Below are 11,150 nucleotides of genomic sequence, written 5' to 3'. Positions count from 1 at the left end.
AGAACAGAACAAAAGGCAGAAACATCCAAAGAAGAGCTTTGAATGTCCGTCAAGAAGTCTGGAGAACTATTCCTCAAGATATACACATCACTGCATCTATTTCATTTATTTTCCTAGAAAAAATATGGAGACGTCCAAGACCTTTGCATAATAATGTAAATAACATTTGCTTATAAATGTTCTATATATACGCTAACAAAAAAGAAATCAATAATAATAATAATTATAATCATACAGGGTGACATTTCATTAAACCAAATAAAACCATCCACAGTTATATATGAATTTAATTATAAAAGAACTCTAAAACATCACATCCAAGTACACAAAAATCTGTTTTTCTTTTACAGTTCAACATGTGTCATGCTGTGGCACTGAGGTGGCCCTACAGCATCATTTCTGCATCCTCTAAAGAAGCCTCGCTCATCTCCTCAGACAGCTCTTCATCCTCCTCCTCCTGGTCCTCTGTCTCCTCCTCAGCCGCCCTCTTTAAGCCTCTTTGCTTTGAGAGGGCCACGGCATAGCGGATGTTGTACATGTTGAAGTCGCAGCTACACAAACAAAGCACACATTCAGATCTGTTAAGCTGTATCTGGGCAAAGGCACAACATTTCAGAGGATCTGTAACTTACAGCTTGGAGAGGTCGTCGAAGTGCCTCTGGATGCTCTTCTGTAGCGCCTGCAGCGTGGGCAGGATGGCTCCAGACCTGCATGCCAAAGCAGATGCATTGAAAAATTTGTTGCTGTCATCTTCTGTTCACTTACAGTCATGCTGAACTGAATCTGTGATGTGAATGAGAGCCTGAGGACACACCTGTTCTTCAGTTTCTGTCCGTGCAGCATGAGCAGGTTCTGTGCCCAGGTCATATAGAACTGCAAGTGGCCCGACTTCTCCAAACACGTGGCGATGAAACCCAGCAGCTTCTCGACATAAATGTCAGGAAGAGAGCCGCAAACCACCGAGACTAGGCCAGAAGGACACACAACTCACATCACTCGGGCGTTTCCAAGTGAAAAAGGGAACTCAAAATGTTAAATAAGGTGAAATTCACTCACTCTGCTCATGTGGGACCTTCTCCAACACTTCCTGCTTGAGGGCTTTTTCGTTGAGTCTGAACGCCAGGACTATGGCCGACGCCCACTCCTGAAGGCGCAGCTGTTTGCGTATGCTGGCCGGTGTCACGTCTAGGTCCAGGTCGTACGGGTCGAAGACCAGTGACCCGTCAAGGGAGTAGACCAGCAGGCCCTCAGTGGTGGTGGCCGCCCAACTGCGACCTGAGGAGGAGGAGAACAACTTGACTAACCGGCCGACAAAGCTCGTCTGTAACGGGACGCATGCTTTTCATACATGCTTCATAAACGTGTCTGCTGCTGTCCAGCGAAGTTTGCTGCACGAGATTCAAACACCGTAATGGGAACAGCAAACAACATGAAAAACTGCTGTGATGACGGACAACATCAACATCATGAAGGACAACATCAGTGTTGTCTTCCATCATCCAGTGTTCACAGGATAACATTTTGAAACCATGCTCCAAGCTGTAATTCTGTCACCTACCAGTAGGGGAGAACCGCAGCGAGCTCACTCTGATCTCAGGTTTGAAGTGACGAGAACTCATGTCACCTTTAAGGATGAGCAGACACAAGAATCAGTGAGGGTCGATTCAAAAACATCAGTGAATAAGGCACAAGAGACTTTTTTGTAAAAGGCCTCATGATCCTAACAAAATACAATTACTTAATTACATGGAGGGCTGCCAAAATTATATCATAAAGTCAAGATCAACTCAAGGTCAAAATCAGAGAAAATGTCAAATTCTTAATCACCTAAATGAATCAAAATACATTAAAATCCTCACTTCTAAAGTTTATCGATTTTTAATTCTGGCGGTTTCAGTCCGATCACAGCAATAACCACTTCTGACCACTGCACCTTGTAGCAAACACACCACTTCCACACTTATAATAACTGGTCTGAGCCTTCGTGTGAGGGTTGTACCTCTCCTGACTCCAGGGAGGCTGATGCTGACTCCGTCTCCGTCCCCGGCTCCTTCATCCACCAGAGCCAGACTGCCGAACTCTGTCATCTTCCTCCTGTCCAGGAACTCCTGAAGGTGAAGCAGGACAACAGGATAAGCGAAACCTGTCATAATTAAAACCTCTTCAAGGACTAAAGATGCACATTTTCACGATGAAGCGTCCGATCCATCCATGTTTACTCATCTAGCATGCGCTTTTAAAAAATGCCTTAAATTCCTATTTTGGGTTCACCTCGTCTCCTTAACCCCCCCCCCCCCCCCCCCCCCAAAAAAAAAACCCCTCAACCATCAACCATAGATCTGTTTTTCCAGGACAGCCGATGCTATTAAATATGTATGCTGCAGTCATGTGACATGGAAATAAACTCGCTGAGCAGACTGTGAGGTCGCACCTCCATAGCGTCGAAGGACAGGTTGCAGGAGATTTCAAACTTCTTTATGAGCATCTGCTCCTTGATGTTGTAGATGCAGACAAACTTGGCCTGACCCCCAGCCAAAACAGACTCCCCGTCCGCAGAGTAACACAGTGATGTAAACGACCTTAACGAGAGACAGAAGAAAAAAATAAAGTCACATTAAACGAGATGATTTGAACCAGTGGAATCAAACCTGAGGCTCAAATCCCATCCACTCACTTGCCCTTGGCGGACTGCTTGGCTGTGATTTTATCCGTCTCCTTGCGGCCTGTCTGCAGGTCGTGTCGTCCAGCAACGGAGCCGTTTTGTGTGGCCGTGTGCGGGTTCCAGAAAGAGATCTCACCGTTCAGAGTGGCCACAGCCAACTCCTGACCGTCGGGGCGGTACGTCACTGCCAAGCCTGAGGAACAAAAGACATTTAAATTTAAAAAATAAATAAATAAAAAAACACAGTGAGGGAGGCAGAATACAACATAGACATATACAACAAACAAAAGCACAGAGAGAACTCGCCCTGAAGGGCTATGCTGAAACTTGATGTTTTATGCTGATGTCAGCACTAACAATAAAAATCCAGTACAGTGTATAAATGTTTTTCTGTTACTGTGAAGTCACATGATGTTGTAGAACTCAGCCAAAGAAAGTGCTGATGTCCCAAAATGACTGTTATTTTATAATCCAAAGGAAACTATAAAGCCTTTAAATAAATTCGTGTGACCATGAACTTTGACCTTGAAACATTGCATAGTAAAATGGTTTATTTTATCATCTTTACCTATATAATCAGAGCAAAACTGGCTAAAATCTTTGGCTTCTATAAGCTGCAAAAAGTTTAAGATAAATTTAAGGATATATTCATGCACACGTGTAATTTTACAAAACTTCATGGGGTCACAGTGACATTATAGGGCATCGTATTGAAAAAACAAGAAGTGTTGTACAGCTCTCTCTATGCCCTTTCATATGATATATCACTTGATAACTTTTATTTAAATTTTTTTCAACATTGACTTTGCTAACAATGAAGGTCAAGGCCAAATGCATAGCAAACCTAGGTAGTCAAGGCCTAGTATATTTTTGGGAAGTTTGAAGACGATCCATAAAAAGTCGTTACTGATTTTCAGTTTGGTGTGACCTTGACTTGGACGCAGTTTTCACCCAAATGAAATAAGCTTGAGCTGTTTGTAGTATCTACCGTCACACAAAAGGTTGAACATGATATCTTAAAAACTGTGGACGCTAGACTGCTAACAAACAGACAAACATTACAAAAGAAACAAAACCAACTTAAAAGCAACTTGAATCTTTCAATCTGTCCCCCCTCCCCTAGTGGCGGCATAAAAAACAAAAACAAAAACAAAACAAAACACCCAAATCACAAGACGATCACTGATGGCTTCACGAAGGATCTGAATTTACCATCAGATGTGAGGGGAAGCGTTTCCTTGGTCTGCCAGCTGTCCAGCATGTCCCACAGCCGAACGGTTCGGTCCCACGAGCAGCTGGCCAGGACGGACTGAACCGGACTGAAACAGAGGCAGCTCACCGGACCCTCGTGACCTGCCAGGACCTGTCCGGTCGCAGGAAGGAAGTGTTAATCTGAGGGATCCTGGCAGCTTCAATCAAGTTAGTCTGTCTCATAAGGAAGGATGAAAAAGCGTAATTAAAAAGAAGCATGATGCCTACCTCTAGCAGCCTGCCTGTCTGCATAGACCAGAGGAAGATCTCAAAGGAATCCTGAGCTCCTGCGCTCACCAGCTCCCCACTGGCATCTACTGCGAGGGAGGAGAACTGCGCAGGCCGAGGCGACGTAAAAGTCCTGAAGTTTCGGTATCTGCCAAAAAAAAAACAAAAACCCAAAACAACATTACAGGAATACATTCTCAACCATCTTTTAAAAGAATACACCCCCGTCCTTGCCGCCAGCGCCCACCTGTGCAGGTCGAAGGCTCGGACCGTCCCGTCCAGAGAAGCGCTGACGATGACGAAGCCGCTGGAGGTGAAGGTGACGTTAGTGACGCTGCTGGTGTGTTCGGTAAATGTGACAAAGCAGAGGCCGGTGTTGGTGTTCCACACTTTCACCTGCAGGAATTTATTAACACAGTGTGGAGTCAGAGACGAGACCTTGAGTCTTCATTTATCTGGTATTGAACTAATGATTGGATTCAGGTATGTTGATTCAGGGTGATATCTAAAACCTGCAGGACACCGCGGCCCTTGAGGCCTGGAGTTTCCCACCCCTGTTCTCCTGTCTCAGCATGGACACATGAAGTTAAAGGCTTCACTCTGAGACTCACTTTGCTGTCGTCCCCTCCCGTCACGATGTACTGTCCGTCTGGAGAGTAAGCCAGCGACGCCATGTTGTTGAAGTGTCCCTGCTGCTTGAACACGTACGACTCACTCTGCCACTCCCACACCAGCAGCTGGCCCATCCCTGAAACAGTCGATGTGTTTACCTTTTGAGTTTTACTCTGCAACACCAGTAAGCTAACGCGCGCGCACACACACACACACACACACACACACGTAAAAACAAACAAATTCTTACGCGAGCACCCAAAGCCGATCCAGTCTCCGGAGCTGTTTATAGCCACCGAGGCAATCCTCTGGTCTGAAATACTGCAGGGAGACACATCCACACGGTTAGATGAGAAAACACATCTGTCCTGTAACTTTTTAAACCCAACCACAGCTTTTCCCTCACCTCAGGGAGTGAATGAGGTTAAACTCTGGAAGTTCGTGCAGGTGGAATATCCCAGAGGCGAAGCCTGTGACCAGGATGTGGTTCGGTTTGTGGTACGCAGCAGCAGTCAAGTTGTTAAAATCCCCTTCTTTGTTGAAAAAGTGTCTGAATGTGGAAACAAAAGGCTGTTTTTAGATCTCACTAAAATCCTAATGCCAGCATTGTCTTCCATTAATGTTACAGAGCTGGATATTCATAATAAATAAAGCCAGAGCTTAAAATAGTGAGGTAAGCATGCAAAACTAACCCCTCTGAGCAAAAAGCTCAAGAATCAGCAAGTTCTTACAAACCAAACAAAGCTAGAATGTGTTTTCCAGCCCTGAAAATTTAACATGGATTCTTCCTGTAATTATGTAGTTATGAAAGCTCATAAATGTTTCAAACAAATCAGACAAAAACAGAAAACTCTGATCCATCCCTGTGAAATTGAAGGGCCGGTAACTGAAAATATTCACAATATGAAGGTAAAAGCTTATATGACATCATTAAATATACTGAAGTTGTTAGCACCCAAAAAAAACCTCATTTGATTTAACTGATTAAACTAATAAATAAAAATAAATATGTAAACTTTAGCAGTTATAAAATCAGAATTGCAATTAGAGAAAAATCAGGAAAAGAATCGGGAAATTGGAGGTGTCTTACTTGCTCATCATCTTGTATCGAACATTCTTCTTCTTCTCTCTCTCTTTGGCGGTTTCAACTTTCCCTCTGATCACCTCTCCCTCCTCTCCCTCCACCTTGTCCCTCTCCTCGCTCTCCTCTTCTTCCTCTTCCTCCCCTTGTCTCGGGAGCTTGGGTTTGTCCTGGCTCTTCTTCAGAATGAGGCCGTCCAGCTCGGTGTCGCTCTCCCACACACACAGCGTCCCGTCCTGGCTCACTGTGTACAGCTGAGTAAACATGCACAAGAGGGATGAACACACAGAACCACACCTACAAACACATATATGTATATATGTAGATTAGCAGAAGTAAACCTACATCTAAGCTGTCCTTTTCAAAGAAACAGCCTACGACGATGTCCTTGTGTCCACCCAGGGAGTAGTAGATCAGGTTGGCCCAGCGCTCTGCACCGAACACCCACGTCGACATGTCTTTGCTGCCCACCACAAAACACCTGGAAGAAAAACGCCACAATCACAATGTATTCCAGTCCAATTACAGGCTTCTTCTGCACTCTCATGTTTGACAAACTCACTTGGAGTCGTCTGTCCAGTCGATGCAGGTGGTTTCATCGTAGGGACCGTAGTAGCTCTTGTCTAAGACAAAGGCATTAAACTCTCGCTTCTTCCCAGGAGCGTGGTACATCAGAGCCACGTTTTCCTTTGTTACAATGAACTTCCTACAAATTAAAAATGCAGCAAACAGTCGTCAGAATAATTTTTGTTCTCTCCAGATAATGATTTTACAGCACACGTCTTTAATGACTTAAAAAAAAAAAAGAAGTGGATGCACAGGTTTGAATTTATTTGGGATTTTCTTCGATCCACAGAGACCTCCACTCATGTTTGCTTAAATGTCCCTGAGTAAGCCGCACCTTGATCAGACACGTTTGGAGCCTTCAACAATCCAGTGGTATAACCTGGCACAGACCCGGCTTTTAAGTGTAGTCCACAAATTTCCAAAAGGGTGGAGGTCGGGGTTTTGGGAAAGCCATTCCAGAAGCTTAATATTTGTTTTATTAATTTAAAAAAAAAATAGCTTAATCTCACAATCTCACATCTTAAGTTCACATTCACTCCTACAAACATACCTGTTATCATCGTGGCCAAGCTCAATTTCTATCTGGTCTTACCATAAAACGTTTTGACTTGTCCATGTGAGCATCTGCAAGTTTCAGTTGCGCTTAAATGTGTCAATTTTGGAGTATGGGCTTCTCTCTTGGTCGACACCGTCTCAGTCAATGGTGATGTAAATCTGACTTCACCTTGGAAAGACTTGAGCCTTGGTGGTTCCTGAACATCCTAACCAATTTCCTCTCATCTGAGGGTCACAGTTTGGGTCTGCTTCCTATTAAAAGGCCTTGTCAAGTTAAAAGATATTGCTGAACCTTCAGCACCACTTATTAAAAGATTCAAGTGGGTGAATGTATACATTACAGCCTGTATCTATGTGCTTGAACCTGTGGGAATTACATCCATCTCTTCCGCTTATCCTTTTAAGGCAGGGTGCACCCTGGACAGGTCGCCAGTCTGTTGCAGGGCTAACACATAGAGACAGACAACCATTCACACTTGCATTCACACCTATTGGCAATTTAGACCTACCAATTAACCTAACCACACTAACTGCATGTCTTTGGACTGTGGGAAGAAGCTGGAGTACCCAGAAAGAACCCACGCAAACATGGGGAGAACATACAAACTCCACACAGAAACACCCCGGCCTGATGGTGGCAACAGTGCTGACCACCGTGCATGTGAATTACAGAAAATCCAAAATAAATTTAAACTTGTGCACCCAGTTCTTGCTTTTTTTGAAGTCATTAAAGACGTGTGCTGTACAATCATTCCACTCTGGATGAAGATCAGTTTAAAGAAATCATTAAAATCCTGAAATTACCATCACATTCACGCCTATGATGAGTGGATGTAAACGTCCGACTACAACTGTCATATAAACTCTGCTGAGCTGTGTCTTACTAACACCAAGAAGAAGTAGTGCAAAATGCGTCGCACAGTTTGAACGTCCTTACCTTCCATCAGGTGAGAAGCGGATGCTGCTCACAGGTTTGTGAAAGTGGAAATGATGAAGGATGGCTCTGGTGATGAGACTGACCAGCACCGCTGCACCATCTGTTTGACACAAACATGATCAGACACGCTTGGATTTTGTTCTCGTCCGAGTCCTGAAGAAGACCTTAACTGTAAATATTTTGTACCTTCATCCACAACGATCGCCAGGCTCCCATCAGGAGAGAGACCCACACAGGTTATATTCTTTGTCGTGGAGAACGGCAACGTCTCAGACGTGTTGCTGCAGGGCAGAGATTAAAAACACATCAGTCTTATTTTCATTATTTTTAAGATAAGGTGACTTTAATGGTTACTTACTATGCTTTTTCTTACTTTATGACATATATGAAATGTTTATGTGTGCAAATGTAGACAGAGTTTCAAATAAGAAGGCAAATGTGAAAATAATCCTACCAATAGCACAAACTTTACCTGGAGCCCCTCTGCAGGCTTCCAGAAGTTGGCAAATTAGAGGAAAAATGTGCTTTTAGGCAGGAAGGGATAAAGATGTCAAGTGACAGAAGCCAAAAGGGCAAAGGGTTCAGAAGAGAATCATGCAAAGCTACTTCAGTGTAGATTTATCATGACAAATACAACTTTTAGATGCAACTGAATGGAAAATATAATTTCTTTTTCATTATCCTACCCCACCTGCACACTGAAACCTATACTGCAGCACAATCAGTTGTATTTTAATGTGGACACCATGAAAAAAAAAAAAGTCCGAATACTTTTAAGTGACCACAAAAAACAGTGCATGCAACTCTTCTCTTTGCAGATCCAATAACATCTAGACGCTGGACACTGCATCCAGATGTTGTAGGACAGGACTTTACAGATAACCCTTTCCTGTATGTGTCCTATACCACTGTTTGTCTTACTTCTTCAGGTCGAAGACAGAGATTCTGTTCCCAACTGGACTGATAACAACGTTGCCATCTCTGGAGAAGTTCAAATTTCCCTGGCGATAGACTGCGCCGAGCAAATTGGAAAACTACAAAATAAAAAAAAGTGATTTTACTTTTGATCATCAGCCAAGTGTATGCAGTTCCTGTCAAAACGTGGGAATTCAACACATTCAGAGGCAGATTCATTAAACTGTATTAAAACACAGACACACACGCACAACTAAACCGATATTTTGTTATTATATACACAAGCCGAAATAATTATGAATGATATACCATTGAAAGCAAAAACACTTGAATGTTTACAGCACTTCCAACATCGAAAAACTTATTAAGTCTAAAACTTTTTAAATGGAGTTTGGTCTGACACGCATTCCCGCTACCAAAGCATCGCGACTATAGCAAAGTCGCTAACAGCAGCGCACTTACCCTATAAGCAAACTTCATTTTACTAAATATTCATTAACTTCAGCACATTAATCTTCTTTTTAACTCTTTATAAATCCCAGGACTATGAACGTGAGACCAACATGCTTCTTCTTCCTCCACACGTGTGATGCGTTTTGTTGACAGTCGACACATCCGGTTTGAGTTGACTTGGAAAACTGCACGGCGCCCTCTGGTGACAAGGAGGTTAAAGTACAAGGTTTTAACATAAAAAAGGGGTTTGACTACATGCATAGCTCCCCCCTTCATAACATGTGTATCCACCTGTATAGGCCAGACCTTTTTTTAGAACTCATAAATCTGGATGGTGACAAATAATGTTGGACTGTTGATGTAGATGTTGGAGGTGACTGTGTTATCTGTGTTATTTTAATAATATTAATGTTTTTTAATCAGTCATGTTTATGCAACTAAAGATCATTTTGGAAGTAGAGCAAGATAGTATATGTGCTAGATGTCATTATAGCACATATATAGAGTTATTTAGTCTTTATCCTTCAGATGGCAATTACTCCACAGTGTTGTTAGAGGAGGCGAGAGTATCTTCTCTGACACTGGTAATAAACTGCTTTTATTACCAGTTTATTTCTCAGTTGGGGACTCACACCCTCAATTTATCTAAGTTAAAGTCAGACACATGGCCATTACCCCGCATGGTTGCACACCGACGTGTTATTCTCAAGATGGGATTTCTGAAGGGAGACTTATGTAAGTATTGGTCACTGGCAGAGACAGTATTTGACCAAGTATCCCAGAGCACGATGTTCAGCTTAAAATAAATATGCAATACTTCTTAAGAATAAAGTAAACAAATTCTAAAGCTATCTTAAAGGTACTTTTTATGATTAACACTGGCAGAATTTGACTACATCTTTTACCACTGGGGGCAGTGTTTCACTAGTGGTTTTCATTACCTGTGCTGATGCGTAACTTATGACAACCTGTTTCTTTTTTGCTCTCCCCATTTCCCCAAGGTGGCTTTATCTTTCCCCAGGTCTTTGTGGTTAATCTGCTTTTTAAATAACACCGGGTACAATATTGGTAATATGTGTGTTGTCAAAGGAGCTTGCAAAAAAAAGCGTCTGGACTTCTTTAAGTTGCTTGAAGACGTTTCACCTCTCATCCGAGAAGCTTCTTCAGTTCTAAGGTCAAATGGTGGAGAGTCCCAGATATAAACCTAGTGGGAGTGACCCCCCACAGAGGGACAAAAGGACCCCCTGATGATCCTCTAATCGCCTGAGCCAAGGTGGGAAACTGGGCGTGGGTCCCAATCAGCCAGAGTTTCGGGTGTGTTCATTGTGAAACCTGGCCCCACCTTATCATGCGAATTCCTGAGGTCAGATGGCCCAGGATGTGAGTGGGCGTTAAGGCATCTGGGAAGGGATCTCAAAACTGGATTATAGATGGCAGAGAGTTGGTGTCGTAAACCCCCGCCTCTGTTCAAAGATGGTCGCTCACAGTGGACATAGATGGCTTCTTTCACTCCTCTTTCAAACCATCTGTCCTCTCTGTCCAAAATGTGAACATTGGCATCCTCGAAAGAGTGTCCTTTATCCTTAAGATGCAGATGGATTGGGACCCACGCCCAGTTTCCTACCTTGGCTCAGGCGATTAGAGGATCATCAGGGGGTCCTTTTGTCCCTCTGTGGGGAGTTACTCCCACTAGGTTTATATCTGGGACTCTCCACCATTTGACCTTAGAACTGAAGAAGCTTCTCGGATGAGAGGTGAAACGTCTTCAAGCAACTTAAAGAAGTCCAGATGCTTTTCTTTGCAAGCTCCTTTGACTACGATGACCTGGATGACTGAGAACCTTCACAGAAATATGTGTGTTGTTTTCTTTATCTTTTTTTTTCACTGGA

At 43.1% G+C, this 11,150-nt stretch overlaps 1 protein-coding gene across 1 annotated transcript; it reads right to left on the bottom strand.

The window, feature by feature from the left end:
- Window positions 1–269: 269 nt before the first annotated feature.
- pwp2h (PWP2 small subunit processome component) lies at window positions 270–9,429 on the bottom strand. Its single transcript, XM_085397726.1, has 21 exons — window positions 9,271–9,429; window positions 8,815–8,927; window positions 8,080–8,174; window positions 7,894–7,993; window positions 6,397–6,540; window positions 6,180–6,315; window positions 5,844–6,088; window positions 5,160–5,303; window positions 5,004–5,074; window positions 4,753–4,889; window positions 4,389–4,537; window positions 4,142–4,289; window positions 3,875–4,025; window positions 2,675–2,855; window positions 2,432–2,579; window positions 2,000–2,108; window positions 1,559–1,624; window positions 1,057–1,275; window positions 815–965; window positions 633–707; window positions 270–551 (listed from the first exon to the last, which is right to left on the bottom strand). Exons 1-21 carry the CDS (start codon window positions 9,286–9,288, stop codon window positions 386–388), a joined length of 2,766 nt encoding a protein of 921 aa, XP_085253852.1. The 5' UTR covers window positions 9,289–9,429; the 3' UTR covers window positions 270–385.
- Window positions 9,430–11,150: the final 1,721 nt, after the last annotated feature.

Source organism: Rhamphochromis longiceps, linkage group LG23 (genome assembly GCF_057381845.1).
Source record: "Rhamphochromis longiceps isolate RC_006_pf linkage group LG23, R_longiceps_female_GT1.1, whole genome shotgun sequence".
In the NCBI taxonomy this organism is placed as follows: Eukaryota; Metazoa; Chordata; class Actinopteri; order Cichliformes; family Cichlidae; genus Rhamphochromis; species Rhamphochromis longiceps.
The sequence above is the reverse complement of the archived record's forward strand: the minus strand, read 5'-3'. Positions and strand labels throughout refer to the sequence as shown.